Source organism: Anopheles merus, chromosome X (genome assembly GCF_017562075.2).
Source record: "Anopheles merus strain MAF chromosome X, AmerM5.1, whole genome shotgun sequence".
NCBI lineage: Eukaryota > Metazoa > Arthropoda > Insecta > Diptera > Culicidae > Anopheles > Anopheles merus.
The window spans coordinates 13,199,222-13,215,464 of NC_054081.1; the positions used below are offsets into that span (position 1 = coordinate 13,199,222).

General features: G+C 44.4%; 2 protein-coding genes across 4 annotated transcripts; one reads left to right on the forward strand and one right to left on the reverse strand.

Moving 5' to 3' along the window:
• Nucleotides 1-1,688: 1,688 nt before the first annotated feature.
• LOC121588518 (histidine--tRNA ligase, cytoplasmic) lies at nt 1,689-7,181 on the reverse strand. Of its 3 annotated transcripts, none has more exons than XM_041906571.1 (4): nt 7,116-7,181; nt 5,969-6,275; nt 4,537-5,832; nt 1,689-2,251 (listed from the first exon to the last, which is right to left on the reverse strand). In XM_041906571.1, exons 2-4 carry the CDS (start codon nt 6,104-6,106, stop codon nt 2,042-2,044), a joined length of 1,644 nt encoding a protein of 547 aa, XP_041762505.1. In that variant the 5' UTR covers nt 6,107-6,275; nt 7,116-7,181; the 3' UTR covers nt 1,689-2,041. The 3 variants fall into 3 exon arrangements, with proteins under 3 accessions (XP_041762505.1, XP_041762498.1, XP_041762515.1); XM_041906564.1 differs by having other exon boundaries at nt 7,120-7,155; XM_041906581.1 differs by lacking the exon at nt 5,969-6,275 and having other exon boundaries at nt 6,662-7,172.
• A 2,012-nt stretch (nt 7,182-9,193) lies between these two features.
• LOC121588415 (RING finger protein 141-like) lies at nt 9,194-11,044 on the forward strand. The gene is made up of 2 exons (XM_041906311.1): nt 9,194-10,078; nt 10,180-11,044. The coding sequence occupies exons 1-2, from the start codon at nt 9,921-9,923 to the stop codon at nt 11,003-11,005; spliced, it is 984 nt and encodes a 327-aa protein (XP_041762245.1). The 5' UTR covers nt 9,194-9,920; the 3' UTR covers nt 11,006-11,044.
• The last annotated feature ends 5,199 nt before the right edge of the window (nt 11,045-16,243 follow it).

Genomic DNA, 16,243 nt, shown 5'->3' on the forward strand with positions numbered 1-16,243 from the left:
GACTATAATCGTTATTCAGTGCTACTTTAAATAAGTTTCATCAAACACAATCCTGACCAAGCTGACTACTAAATTGCGCTAAAATGCATGCCAAACGACAGTAACGCTTGCTATTCATATTCATTCTGGTCCATTCAATAGGCCAAAAGGCATTGAATTTGAGTAAATAAATGTCAATACACAGTAGTAATGGTAAAAATTAAGCTTTTTCGTAGTTTTATAATCATTTGCGGCGTGAATTCCGGAATAATGTGTTGACATACGTAATAAAATAATGGATTGCTCGACAATTACGCAACAGAGTGGCTTACTTTAACTCTTAATCCTTTTGTAAAATATCAGAGATAAAAAAATATTTAAAAAATAAGATCATTTCGTATTATCATAAAAGGCTTTACATTAATCCTATAGCAGTGCTCTCCAACCTTTTTAAGAGTACGAATCACTTGTGTTTGAAAATACATTTGCAACGGCCCACAACGAAACGATAACATATTTTTGGTAGACTAAATTCAAAGGTTTTCGGTCAAAAATACATTTTAAACATGCTTGTTCAAAATTTAATCTTGCTTGTGGGTATTTTAATAAGCTTTTTCGCGGTTACTTGGTTTGTGCTTCTTAATTAATCAATTGTTAATTTGTTTGTGCTTGTGTTAACTGATTTTTTGGTATATAAAACGTATTTCAATAGAAAAATCCTAAAGTATTCATTTACTTTCCCGACATTTCGAATTCATTAACCGTTGTCTCAATTTATGCCCTAAACTCTACGGTTGGTACACACAGGTATTCAATGCATTTTGTATGGGAAGGTAAATTGTTTCATATCATAAATCTTCAATAACTTTTGTTGTATTGAAAATCAAAATTTCAAATTCGGTAAAAAGGAGCGAACATTGGTCTTATTTACTTCAGCAAAGAAATAGGAATTTTAAGTCTCCTTCCTTTTTTTAATATTTTTAATGTTGACAGCTCTTTAATAGAAGTTTTTACTGCTGTTACTGTTGCTGTTTACTGCCTTCTTCCATACATTGTTCAGGTGATTTAAAAAAATCATTTTTTAATTATTTTATATTGTTTCATAGTCAATTTAGCTAAACAATATATGCTTGGTAAGTACAATTTCATACTTATATAATTTTATGCAGAATACTTTAAAAAAACAGCAAAAAATACGTTTCAAAAACATATTTTTATGTAAAATTTCTGCTTCTCTATTCATATTCAATCAAAATCATCAGAATATCCATGAATGACATAACTATTAATGCAATTTAATATGGTGCAATATTGAAAGCTGCCCATGAACAAAACGGTGTCATATATAAACACATATTTAAAAATAAACCTTTTTCTTTAAACTAAATCTAAAATTTTGAAAATTAATATCGCCAAAAGATATTAGAGCTTTAAAATAAAAAAGTTTCACAACCCATACTAAACGTAAAGGATACCCGGGTATGCCAGGTCGTAGAGATGAAAATAAAATCTTAAAATTAAAATACTTGGGAAATTTCGAAAAATAACTTCAGCATATGCCGTTTATAAGAATTAAATTTCCTGCCTAGAATTGAGTATGCGAATATAACAAGCCTGATTGTGTATGTGCGTGTTTTTTTTTCTCAACTCGACGGCAAAAGTCACCAATCAGCAGCTCAACGAACGCACAACACATAAAACATCATATCTAGGTATAACTAATTTATTTTTCCTGTTCAATTAGTGCACCTTGCTCGGGGCACGTGCACATGAAAAGCACAAATGCGTAGCGCATAAACCGCAAACAAACATAATAATGATTCGAATGAGAAATGGAAAGCATCAAAAATAAAAACGTTGTCTTTAGCACAATAAGCGAGCGCGCGTTTGGGTTTTTAGGAAACGATCGATAAGTTATGCGCACTTTTTAAAGTTTGCGTGTGCTTTTGAGTTGTTCTCTCTTTTGACCTGGCATAATTGCTAAACACAATTGATGGATGATTGGTTGGGATGGGTTGGTGGACAGAAACAAAAAAGCGCGGACAATCGTTGCCTTCGCCCGTTAGGCGGCGGATAATAGCCGACGGCGCAGCTCCTCGATGAACGTGTCCAGGGCGACCTCTTCCTCCTTGCGGGTGGCAATCTCGCGCAGCTTGACGACACCGCGCGACAGCTCGCCATCGCCGAGTATGACCGCGTACGGGATCTGGTACTCCTCGCAGTGCTGCAGCTGGGCCAGCAGCTTCGGGTTGAGCTTGTACGAGTGTTCCGCCTGTGTGGGGAGCGGAGGAAACGGGAGCCCCATTAGTTTCGGTGCCATTTTCTTTTCTTTTTTTTTACGCCGCCCAAGAATGAATTTGTTGTAGAAAGGAATATGAGTGCAAGGAAGTAGATGATGTATGCACATCATAGTAGTTTTTGGTAAAAGTTCATTATAGTTAGTCCTGTTTCACATACAGTAGAGTCAAGTGGGCAATTTAGTGTCTGATTTTTTTTCTTATAAACATTCTGTGTTATAACTCCCCTCAACAGGCGATGGGCCCAGAAGTACTGTCGAACAAAAATTAATGATGTGTGATAATAAAGAAGTTCTCGAAAAAATTAATCTTGAAGAAATTCCCAAGGAAGAGGGAGCTTTTGCAGGCAAAGGACTGCCGTGAAAGATTCTAAACCAGCAAGTCCTTGACGCTGCATGGACTGCGAATGATGAACGAACTAAGGCATTGCTTGGTCTGCGGTTGGACGACATCCAACTCATCAGAGTTTAGCGAAAGACATGTGAGATGTCCTGAAGAACTATGCTACCTTGAGAAACAATAAAAGATCCGTCCTTTGTAGCGCTAATGTTATCAAGTTTGCCAAAAATCCTATGTTGATTAGATCGTGGCTTTAGAAAGCAGGGCTGATGAGAATCTAACGATTCCATGGATGGATGTTTATACCTTTCGCAGGAAAGTTTCGTTGGACAAGGTGTACCATCTACCATCTCTGACAACAAACCTATTACCGATTAAGTAAATTTACCGATACAGGATTCGAAGTGCTGTTCGATAAGTTTGGATGCCGTTTCTTAAAAGGAAAGCAAGTATTGCTAACGGATGAATGTAAAAGTGGACTGTATCACCTAAAACAGACAGAACAAATCATGTTGGTGGATAAAAATCATGAAGCTTCCTTTGTCATAGTCGATTTGAACATTGAGAAACGAACGCCAAAATGTAAATTGCGCGGCTGAATTTGAGACGCGGCTTGAACATCAACCAATGCCACGTAAAGTCCTTGTTTTGATCGTGCTGCGAGGAAATGATGGGCCGTGAGATTTTTCCAAATTCTTCATTTTCAAGAACATTTGGCATTGGCAATCTTGTACATGCGGAGTTGGGAGCAGCGATTGATGTACTAAATGAGATGAAAAAATTGAAATAAAACTGAAGCCAATGACGTCAGGATAGTAGGAATAGTAGTGCTGCCACTAGGACCACTAGGGAATCGAACATAAACGATATTGTAGAGGATCTTGATGTAACATCATCTAACAGGGCGTCTGATTTCGAACTATCGGATGAACGTTAGGTGTTATTGAAATACATCAAAGTCTACCTAGGACCATGCTAACTATAAAAGGTATCGTACCTGTTCCCAATACAGGGAAGAAACTCATGTGGTGGGATCTTCTGAACAAAATGAAGAACCCAGGAATTTGAAAGAAGTTCTCGTCTGTGAAGCACGCAATAAGTGGGTATAGGAAATGATAAAATCACATGAACTGAAACGGAACTGAGGATGTGGTGTTACCTTCAAGAAGATGTGTTAATGCCATACTAACGAAGTAACTGGCAAAGCAAAAAAAAAAATCCGAAATCTTCATGACACAGGTTGTGGAGGAGCTTTCAGAAAGCAACATGCGTGCAATGAAGAAGATGGAGTGGCTGATGTATGCACTAGTAATGGGTAAAGTTGATTCGGAAATTATCGGAGTAGAATCAGAGTCGACTCTAGATTTTTATCGAATTCGATAAGTAGGTCCGCCCTGCATTATCGGGAGTCGTCCGGAATCGCCCCGAAGTCGTCCAGAGTTGTCCGGAGTCGTCCAGAGTTGTTGGGAGTCGGATTCATCCCGAGTCGTCCGGAGTCGTTGTAAGTCGTTCGAGTCATCCGGAGTCGTTTGGATTCGTTCGGAGTTGTTCGAAGTCGTCCGGAGTTGTCCGGAGTCATTGGGAGTCGGAGTCATCCCGAGTCATCCGGAGTCGTTCGGAGTCTTTGGAGTCGTTCGGAGTTGCTCGGATTTGTCCGGAGTCGTTGGGATTCGGAGTTATCCCGAGTCGTTCGGACCTCGGTAAACTCTGATTCCAAATGACTCTGGGCGACTCCGGACGACGTCGAACGACTCCGACTTCGGGTGGAACTAGTGGTTCTAATTGTGCCGGAGTCGTAATCGGACTAACAATAGCCGGAGTCGGATCAGAGTCGTGAGTGCACTCCAAAGAGCAGATCACTAGTATGCACATCATAATTAATTTACAGAGTTATAAACTCCGCTCCAAAGAATGGACCTACCTTGAGGCCGGCCGACCACAACTTGTTGAGTATTTCGAGCCGCTTCAGGTGCAGACCCTTGTGGGCGGACGCGACGTACACCTCCGTCTCGTTGGTGCGCGTTTTGCCGCCGGCCCGCGCCTCCAGGATGGAAAACAGCCGCTCCACCCCGATCGACACGCCGACGCACGGCACCTGCTTGCGCTTTGGGTTGAACATGCCGACCAGATTGTCGTACCGGCCGCCGCCCGCCACTGACCCGACCGTGATCTCCTCGTCCGCGCTGCCGCCTCCTGCGCCACCGCCGCCGAGCAGGACCGCCTCGTATATCACGCCGGTGTAGTAGTCCAGCCCGCGGGCCAGGCTCAGATCGAACGACACCCGGTCCGCCACCTGGAATATCTCGCAGTACTGCAGCAGCAGCCGCATGTCCTCCAGCCCCTCCATCGCCACCTTGATGCCGCGCAACGTCTCGTCCGCCGCCAGCCGCTCGATCAGCTCGGTGCCGCCGTGCAGCGTCACGAACTGCCCGATCCGCCCGACCGCCTCCTCCGACAGCCCCTTCTCCTCCACCATCTCGCGCCGCACCTCCTCCCAGGGCGTCTTGTCCAGCTTGTCGACCGAGGAGCAGGCGGTGCGGAACTTGTCCGCCGGCACGCCGCACGCCTCGAAGATGCCGTCGAGCAGCTTGCGGTGGTTCAGCTTCACCACAAAGTCGCCCACCCCCACCTCGGCGAGGATTTCGCACACCACCTTCACGCACTCCGCGTCCGGCAGCATCGGGTCGTACGTGCCGGCAATGTCGAAGTCGCACTGGTAGAACTCCCGGTACCGGCCGCGCGTTATCTGCGGATTGTCCCGCCGGTACACCTTCGCGATGTGGTATCGCTTGATGTTGAACACGTTGCCCATGCCGACGTAGCGCGCGAACGGCACGGTCAGGTCGTACCGGAGCGCCAGTATCTCGCCGCCCTGGTCCTTCAGGTCGTAGATCAGCTTCGAGTCCTCGCCGTACTTCCCGGTCAGCACCTCCTTCAGCTCGAACACGGGCGTGTCGATCGTTTCCGCGCCGTGCCGGCGGAACACGCGCACCACCTGGTCGAGCACGCGCTGCCGCAGCGCCATCGCTTCCGGGCCGTAGTCGCGCGTGCCCTTCGGCGTTTTCAGGGACAGGTTGCGGTTGCCGGGCTCACTGGCCGCCGCTGGTTTGCTCGGCGCTGGCGCTGCTGCTGCTGTCTCCCCGCTGCCATCGTCGTCGACGGTGAGCTGCTTGAGCTGTTCCTTCAGTGCCAGCAGCTTCTGGACCTCCTCGTTGATCTGCGTATGATGTGGAAAAACACAGACGAAATAGGTATTAGTTTCCAATTCAAAGGCGAGAAGGAAAGCAATAAAAATCCCTTCAATCCGTTTCAATCGATTCGGGGGGTTTTCCCCCATTTCTCTTTCGCCTGACCTGAGCGAGCCGTTGCCGGACGTCCTCCTCGCCCGCCCGTATTGCCTGCATCGTGCTGGCCACCACCGCACCCCGACTGGCGGACGAAAACCGGCGCAGCGAGCTGCCGGCCCCGAGCAGCAATTGTCTCGCCAGCATTGTGCGATGCACTTCCCGCCCCCCTCCCAAGAACCCTTTGCTTTGTAACGCGGGCGGGAGTGCACTTTCGAGCCACACTTTTCAGCTGATTTTCCTTTCACTTTCGTTTCGTCACTCGCGTTCGCGCTGCTGCTGACGCAATTGTTCTCTCTTTCTCTCGCGCTCGCACCTAGCGTGAATGGTAAGATGGAATGGAATTGTTGAGTTTGGTTGGCCTTCTTTCCAGCAATTGGAGCTGCTTTCCCCATTTGTGAGTTGCTTGTGGTGGGTGGGTGGGTGGTTTATTGGGCGAGCGGGGATGGTAGTGGTGGCTTGATTGCAGACCGCATAATTTGCTGCGGATTTCCGCGGTGAAACTCGATCGCGCTGCGGCACTGTTCGATTTTTGCACTCTCAGCAGCAAAAAAAGTAATTGTTGTAAGAGGAAAACGAAACTTTACACGTGAAAATTGGCCCCCAAAGAGTACTAAAATTTGGGGTTAAAAAGTGCCAAATTGTCGCTCACGCCCCCCACGTGCTTTATGCCTTCTTAGCGTCCGGCTGGTCGCAATTTACCTTCGCCTTATCCTTCGTGGCGGCCGACTTCAGCTTCCGCACCACGTCTCCCTGGGCGGTGATGGCAGCCTCAAGCGTATCCTTTGCCGTCATCGCTGCTACACTTTCTGCTTGTCGACCACGCGCGTGGCCTCACGGGGGAAAACCAAAACTACCGAAATGTCGCACCGATGGGAAATGGGAAAAAAGAAGGAACCCTGGGGTAAGGGCAGAGCGACCGCGCAACACGACCCGGCACCGGACTGTGTGTGAGTGAGTGTGCGTGTGCGTGTGGAAGGAAAGCGCGTTGTGTGCGGACGGACTACCGCTGCTGTCGACGCTGATGGCTGTACTGCACTCGCCGAATTGTCCCTTCCGCCTTTCTACCAACCCGCTTCCCCGCTCGCCTGATCCAACCACCTCGTGCACACCCCTTCCACAACACGGGGGGAAAGCGTATTTACACGTTGCAGACCTACACGAGCGGTACCCCCGACGAGCGGCCAGCAAATCAGACCCGCAGCCCCGGCTGACAGTTGCACGCCGTGCAATTTTTGACGTTTCGCCCAGGCGCAGGCTGTCAGCGTTGGTCTCGTCTGCCGTTAAGCACCCTTCTGCACCAAGCGAGAACGTTTGAGGCACAACAATTACAAAAACTCAAGAACAATGTAGGAATTATTTGCAGTACAGGCGGTCCCCGAGATACACGGTTAATGGGGACCGAAAACGACCGCAAAATACCGCGTATCTCGAATTTCCGCGTAAGTCGAATCTCGGGATTTCCAGCCAAAATATCACTAATTGTGGAAGCGTTACCAAGTCGTTTGTTGAGCGTGGATTTAAAAAAGTATATTTTTCGACTTATTTAAAATATTCACACTTTTTTACAAATCTTCGACATGTACCTTTGGTGGATTTTTTGCTTCTGGTTGCATGCCCTTATTTGGTTGGGAATCAGTGCGCGCTGTCCCGATTCCCGATCTTCGATCGTTGACCTGGCGCGCGAACCCTGACCGCTCCGAACATTTCTTTTATCTCTCTCTCTCTAGCTCTGTTCGGTGTTTTATGGCACCTTCGATCAACTTATCGTTTTAATCGATAAGCGCACCTGCCTTTATCATTATCTCGCACTTGTTATCGCTCTAATGTCAACATACAGACGTGTCAACACTAATTTTCGTGCAATTTTGCAAGTAGGGGGTGGTTTTTGCCACCAAATTAATTATTTGATATGTTTCTACTGAATTGAACAATTTTAAACCTTTTTAAATAGTATTTTACATTCATTTAATACGGAAATTATTTGGTATTTCACAATGGATGTGTCAAATCAGTACAATTTGCTCAAAGAACTGTCAAATTTGGAAAACCGCGTATCTTCGAATCCGCGTATAAGAGGTACCGTGTAACTCGGGGACCGCCTGTATAGTTTTTCCCTGAGTCACGCGAATAATGCTTTCCGTAGACATTCGCGTAAATTGGATTTTCGCATCCCAAGTGCCACAAATCCACTAAACGACCACTAAACGGCTTCTAAACGACTCAAGTTCTCTACCTAAACGGAATATAGAAAGACTTCGTTTAGCAGACGCCAAACGACTCATGCATTCTAAAAATAGCAAAAAAGCTGGTGGCGCTATCTGTTGGTGGGATACCCCAACCAGTTGAGCTTCATCGCTTGGAGGAGAGCTTTCTCATTTCCTCTGTACTGTTGTATGGTTTCGCATTGAAGTTATGCATCGCTAGAACTAGAACGGCGATACGATTGTTTAAATACTAAACTCCAATGGAAACCACCAGTACTGAAGCAAGTGAGATTTGAGTAATGGTCGTTGGTGTTGATACCCATGTATCTGACCACACGACCATTCATATAGATTTTTGCTCGGAAAGTTAGAAGGCTATATAATAGGTATAATAGCGAAACACATTGCAAGAAAAGGATAGCAATATAATGATGAGTTGTAATACGCCATCTATTGATCAAACCAATGAAGCTGTGGAGCTTTCATTTTTTTTATATGGATATTCAATTTTTCAGTCGATTAAGCTTAATCTGTGGCGCTTGGGCCGTTTAATGCTGGTAGGGTGCTTAGGCGCTGTTTGAAAGACCCACATAGAACTTTGATGCTGTTTATCTATTGCAAAAGGCGAATTCAAGCAGCGATCTTTAGCACGCCAAAATTAGCTACATAAGCAAATGTGGCTATTTGGGATATGTTTTGATGTTAAATAAGAACTCGCAAAGCTGAAAATATATTTTTAAAGTTATATTAATCGAAAAAATGTGGTAGAAAAATCAAATGAACCAATTAAAACAATGTAGACAAAGTTTGAATCCTGAGGACCTTACGTGAAGTGTCGAATTGTCAAAATGCTCAATATTCCATCACCTGATATTTTTATTCCACCATGGTGTACATTCTCAAGATCCCAAGAGGGTCGAACAAACATATTTTACGATCGATTTTTTTTAGAGTTCGTTCAATCAATGAAGCTGCAAATGTTGCGCAAATGCTCAACATACACCCGGGCGAATCTTTGCGCATGGTGTAGAGGGCACTTCACGCCTGTCAAACGGATTCAAATTCCACTGTAACAACATCCAAAACAAATGCAACATTTTATAACGCAGAATAGTACCGTCAGTTTCTGGAAATAAAGGAAAGTAATAATTAATGAGAAGGCTTTAAAATTTCCCATACCTTTCACGGATCACGAGAAAGTTCCCCGCCCTCCCTCCCTGTCCTGTTCTGTGGAAGTGTGTGATGGAATTCCGCGAAAAGACAACATAAACATTCCTTCCTGCTGGGTGACATTTTCCAGCGAAACTGAACCCGTTTTTCCCGTCCTACCCACAGCTGTTCGATAGCTAAAGTGAATGGACAAAAAAAAGAACAGAATCAGTTGTTTAGATGACACAAGGGCAGAGCGACAGTGGGGACATTTTCCTGAGACGCCATTCCCGTGCTCAATCCAGTTGTTTTTGACACTTTTTTTTTCTTCCCTCAATCTCCCATCTAAAACACGGTGTGTGTGTGTGTGTGAGTCATCACCACCACCCCGCACCGGATACAATCAACCGCCGCCAGTCCAAGCTCCAATCAAACCGAAATGCAATCGCTGTACAGACAGCAACAATTGCGAGCTTTTCGCGTCTGCACGCCGACGATGTGAGTGAGCTTGCCAGTGCGAGCACAACAAAAAGTAGCAAAAACAACCAGTGCGTGTGTGAGTGATTGAGTGAGTGTGTACCAAGAAAAAGGGGGGGGGCAAGAAGATGGGCAGCCAGGCGTCCAGCATTTCGCAGCGCATTTTGCCGGCCGATGCGGTCGACTCGCTGCAGTTCGAGATCAAAAAGCAGGTCCACATCTTCTCCGAGATCAACAACCTCGGGTACGAAGACTTCCAGAAGTGTCTGGCCGATCTGAACCGACTGTAGGTATTCCCCTTGCCCGTCTCTATCTCTCTCTTTGCCTCGATGACTCATCGTTCGGCTCAATTCGCTTATTTCCCCTCCCCTTTCCTCCCTTCCCTAGCTCCCGGAAGTGTCTCGACCCGAACGGGAAGCAGCTGGTGTTTGCGGTGAAGAAGGGCACGGACAACTCCATCCTCTGGAAGCGGACGGTGCGCATCGCGTGCGTCAAGATCGAGCCGGAGACGCGCAAGATAGACTGCTTCAAGCTGCTGACGCTGCAGCAGTTCCTGCAGGTGTTCCGCACCTTCCAGACGAACCTGCACGCGATGGTGACGGTCGAGAGCCAGCGGATACACAGTCCGGGCGCGAGCCCGTCCCGGTCGAGCACCGGCAGCTCCGCCACTGGACCGCCGGACACGCCGCCGTCGGCCAAGGTGGACGGGGCCGGCCCGTCCGCCGCTGCCGCTGGCGCCGCCCGGCCACCGCCGGAGAGTCCTGCGCGCACCGCCACGCCCACCACCGTCCCGCTGTCCAGCTCGGCCTCGACCTGCTCGTCGTCGGGCGGCGGCACGTTCGTCTTTCCCGACTGCACCACCGCCTCGATCCTGATGGCGCAGGTCGACGCGATCGCGGCCGGCCCAGCGGATGCGACCGACCACGCCGACGAGTGCTGCATCTGTCTCGAGCGCCGGCCGGAGGTGTCGCTGCCGTGCGCCCACAGCTACTGCATGCCGTGCATCGAGCAGTGGAACATCCACCAGAAGACGTGCCCGATCTGCGACGAGGCGCTCGCCAGCACGGACGACACCTGGGTCCTGTCCGAGATGCCGGAAGCGAACGAGGTGAGCGAGGAGATCTGCGCCACGCTGCTGAAGCTGTCGAACGAGCCGATCGCGGACGACGACGACGGCGACCGGAACTGGCTGCGCCGGATGCTGGACTTGTGATTTGGCCTTTGGGTAGGGAGGGGAGGGGAAGGGGGGGGGGGGGAAAGGGGAAAGTGTTTGTTGGCCACTGGACTTTTACTTCCTTTTTTTTTTACTCTAAAATCAAACGGTTTATTAATTCACCAGTAAGCGCTGCTCATTTGCTCATTTGCTGCTCAGGGATTTTCGAATCTAGAGCAAAGCGATCGGTAATGTGCTTGCTCAATGAATTACGTCAAGCCCTTTAGACTGTCCCATATATTTTCGATTTTCTAACAGGCCTTAAATCACGCTATCTGCAACATCTTGTTAACCATTTTTGCAAAGCCATCCTAATGTTATAACACTATTAACCGCTCTTCCCTCTATTTACGGCTCTTTAAAGCCGACAACAATCGATATATGTTAGAGTTAGGTTAATATTTTCTTGACTTTTTCTTTCTTTTACAATTAACAGCACTTATCCTATTACAACGAGTTACTCGTAGGGCGCACTAATCAAAATGGTATGAGAACTTTTTCGCATCGCAAATATGTTTGGTCCCTTTTTAGATATTATTATGCTTTACGATGCCAAAATTCAACCAATTAATAATATTGTGATGCATTAAAAATTGCACCAACGGCGCCACGCTTGATATTGTGATGAAAAATATGTTTTTACTTCTTATACAGCGGCAGCCACCTTTAGTCGTACACCGCATATTTTCACCTATCATCTGACCTTGTGGCTCGCTACGTGGTCATTTTGCTACTGAAATTACTGAAAAGACTGTCTTTCAGTGGACTGCATGCCAAATTTCATACCTTTGCTATCAGTTATCAGCATACCAAATAATTTTCTATCAGTTATTACAGGAATTTCCAGGGGTTCTCATAGTTGTGGGAGACGGAAGTGACTCTTTCTTATAGGTAGTGAACTTCAAACGTTGGAAATTGGACTCTATGGCACGCGTCTTGGACGTTTTGCATTCCTATTGGATTTGTTCAACAAGGATGCTGTAGAGTCCAATTCCCAATAACATTAAGGTCATTTCACGTATGAAGGAGTCAATACAGGGTTTTCCCCTATTTATTGGTCAGTTCCCATATTTTTTTTTTTGGTGTGTTTCCAAGATTTATTGATCGGTTCCGAGATGTTTTTGGTTCAATTGTATTGATATCCAATTAGACGATACTTATTAATTATGGAAACGAACCAACAATATCTGGGATACAATGAATAAATCGTGAGCCGAGCCCAAAAAATTCTGGGAACCGACCAATAAATCGTGGGTAACCCTGTAATGTGTCCCACAGCTATGAGAACTCCTGGTAAATTCATCGACTGTTTTGGGTAGTCATCGGCGTATTAAAAAACCTAGGCCATGCGCTCTACGGTCTGAATCAACCTAATACCTTTGGGGGAAGGCTGCAACAAATGTAGGAGAGTAATTTTGAAGAGAGTTATTGTTTTTTTTTAATAATTTTAGAGTTACATAAACTTTTAGAAGTATCAGAAATGAATGAGTAGTGGACATTTACTGCCTTACCTGCCATTAAAGACCTAATTGCCTCAATTCCGTTGTTCATTAATTAGATAGAATAATTACTGCTTCGAATTGGTTGAACATCTTTGTTCCGGGCTTGTTGGCTGAGCATGTTTGAACATGTTAATAACATGAACCATATCTATCTTTAGCAAGGTAATGATAAAAACTTCGTGCCATAACCGCCCATGCATATCCATAATTTTCTAGATACCCTAATAAGCTCAACGGTTTTAAGCATGAATATTCCTTCTGGATTTTGCGCAACAATTATTTTTTTATTTAAACTCCCGCAAAAACGGATGGCTTTGGAGATTTCTCCACATTGTATCCAAATATTTCCTTAACAAATTCATTTGTTTCTCGTCTTTTACATGTATTAATCAAGGTTTTATGTGGAAAACAGAACTGACAAAATTGTCTATATAATTTCATTCCTGGTGCTTTTAAATGATTTCATTACTTTAAAATTGTGAAAAACAAAAATACCCTCTTCAAAATTACTCTGATATTCAAATTGATTAAACCGGACGGTAGAGCGCATGTCCTAGGTTATTTAATACGCCGAGGACCACCCACACTAGTTGATGAACCTTTAATAACTGATTGAAAATCATTTAGGAACCATATTGGTCAACATGGTCATGCTACGTGGTCATTTTGCTACTGAAATGAAGACTGTCCGACTTTCAATGGACCGCACACCCAATACCGTCATACCTTTTATCAAATTCATCGGTCTGATTTTTTACAGAGTATCTTCACCGATATATGAAAAAAGTTTTCCAATCAGTAGTCTAGAGAACTGTCCAGGGTGCCGCAAGTTCAGACGATAGGCGAAAATAAGCGGTGTCCGACTTTAGCTGGCCGCCACTGTAATTCGAATTAACGTTTGGCAAGATACCTTACAAGCACTATGAGTACCAAAATTAACTTTATTAATTGCGGGCCCGATCGTGCGATGCGAGAAAAGGAAGATACTGTTGAATGCGGCATCTCCAGTTGAAAAATCGGAAGTGCCAAACAAAGAAGTGAAAATACAAGAAGCTAACCATAAAAGGTGTTGTCATTTCCCGCTTAGATTAAGGAGCTTATTATAAACTACCTGCAAACGCTTAATGTCGTTTGCATGAATTTTAGACGTATCGGCAATCCACGTTGCTCGTTTTGATAATGAAGGGAGGCTTCGTTGCAATTCTGCTTCTATACAGGGTTCGCGGTTTCTTTCTCTTGCATATTTTGGAATATTTGTTTAAATCAGCGATGTCAAACTTATTTGACCCCGCGGGCCAAAATGCCGCTGAAAATAGTAGCACTTACCGCAGCCTAGGTTTTGTATTACACTTTATGATACAAACATCAGATCGTTAGCATTTCTTTTCATTCCAATTTGGGATAACGGTTACGTTACAATTGTTAAAACTTTGATGTAAAATAAGGTACAAACAAATAACTGTTGTAGCGGATTATTTTCAATTGGCCAAAGGTCTCTGATATTTTCATAATTTGCATAGTTTTGTGCCAACTAACAAGATTTTATTCGCAAAAATAATGGCAAAAACATAGACATGGCTAATTACCTTGGTTTAGTCAATACAGGGGTAGTAAATTTTATGTTGAAATTGGTGTCATTTTGATTATCAAATTTTTGAGCCGGGATCGATTGTGACTAGCGTACATAAGAAATATTGAATTATTTTTGATGATGTGTAAGGTCCATGAATTACTACAGGTTGGTTTGTCCAGTCCAGTCTAGACGTAGACAAATCTTCATTTGACAGTTGAAGAGTGCAAAGTGTCATACAAGTCTTTAGTAACCATTACTCTTCTCCTGGTAATCTCCATAGTAATCCCTATTTGTTATGGCGACCAAAATCAGAACCAATTGCAACAGTAGTCTATCTAATCATATTGGTCTTGGTAGGCTGTCTCATGAAAAGTTTGCGATGGTTTGCAATATCCTATCAAAAGGAACACGTGTTATGCTGAGATCTGAATTCAGCTAATTTATAAACGTTTTGCAGAAGTATAATATTCTAAGCGGCAACCATACCTAAACGGGGGTTAGATCTTTTCTAAAACAATATGCCAAAACAATGTTAAAGCATGCATTTTTTTATTCCTGTTGGGTGTTAATTTTTTCAAGTCTTTTTCTTATAAAAATGACTGTTTTAGTCACCAAGAACCTTGGTAACTTGATTGCTTAAAAATAAACAAGTAATGTTCCAACTCCAAATACTGATGGGTAAGATACTTTCGGACATTCACGATTTTGTATGTGTTTGAAGCTAAAACGCGATTTGCTTCTTTAAAGAATTGTTCATTAAATATTCGCTACAAACAAATTTATTCATTGGAAACGGTTTAGCAGAACTTATTCACCATTTTACAAAAAATTATTCGGAATTGAAACAGATTTTGGAATTCATACCCTTTTGTGCATACGTGCAAAGAGAAAAAGGTTAACAGGGGAAAACACCGACAAAGTGTTGATGATGATGCATGGTCTGACAATTCATAAATAAACCAGGAAAATTGAACATCTCTTCATAATTCGAGTGTGCGGAGTTCAATGGCATGTACTGTAGAAGCAGAAATGCTACTACAAATAAATGTTGGCTTAAGCCTTCGCAGGCCTCACCGAAAGACCTCGCGGGCCATCAGTTTGACATCTCTGTTATAAATATTTTTCATCATTTCAGTCCGACAGCTTTCCGGAAAGTCTTCTGGCATTATTCTTTAGTATGTCAAAATGTCTTAGACTCAAAGCACATGAAGCCATCAGCTTGTTTGATTATGTTGTCCGATTATGTTGTAGTTTACATAGGAGAGCTCTGGATACCTCCTCAAGACGAATTCTTAAGAGTTGCAGGTTACCGATCCACTGCAAAGGGTGTTCCGTTTTGTAAAAGGGTTGATCAAATACCTTTTTAAATTTATTTAGAAAATTAAATTATTGTAACCATAAGTAATTGTCAGTTTTTAACATTGCTTGGGGACGAATTACCCTTTTCGGATAGCATGTTTGCCACCGGAAGTTGCTAAAACCCCTTTTAGTTATGAATAGAATACATTTTTTGTGTCTCTTTTAATCGTTCTGAACTGAAAAGCATGCATATATCTTTTTCCTCCATAATGCTGAACACGTCCGACGACCTAATTTTTATCGCAGAGCACTCTTTTCGCTACTTCATTGCAGTTGCTCGATAAGCATAAGCAACCGTCGGCCCTTGGGCACGCGTGCAGCTTTTGAAATGCCGGAAAAGCGACCCTCCCACAGCTTTATTACTGTATGTTCTAGCGATGGGGAAAAGGGACTTTCCATCAGAATCGATTCCGGATAGTAGGTATCAGCTCTAGAATCAGAATTGGTTTCGGAATCGGTCCGGCATCGAAAACGGCTCTGGAATCGGAATTGGCTCCAAAATCGGCTTCGGAATCGACTTCGGAAACAGAATAAGTAATTGGAATATGAATCGGCTCTGGAATCGGTTCCAGAATCAACCGGCTTCGGAATCGGAATCGGCTCTGGGATCAGAATCTGTTTCGGAATTGGCTCCGGAATCAGAAATATAATTGGTTTCGAAATTGGAATAAGCTCCGGAATCAGAATCGGTTGGGGAATCGAAACCGGCTCCGGAATCTGCTCCACAAATCAGAATCAGTTTCCAGCATTGGCTCCGGAATCGGAATTGCCTCCAGAATCGGAATCGGTTTCGGAATCGGAATT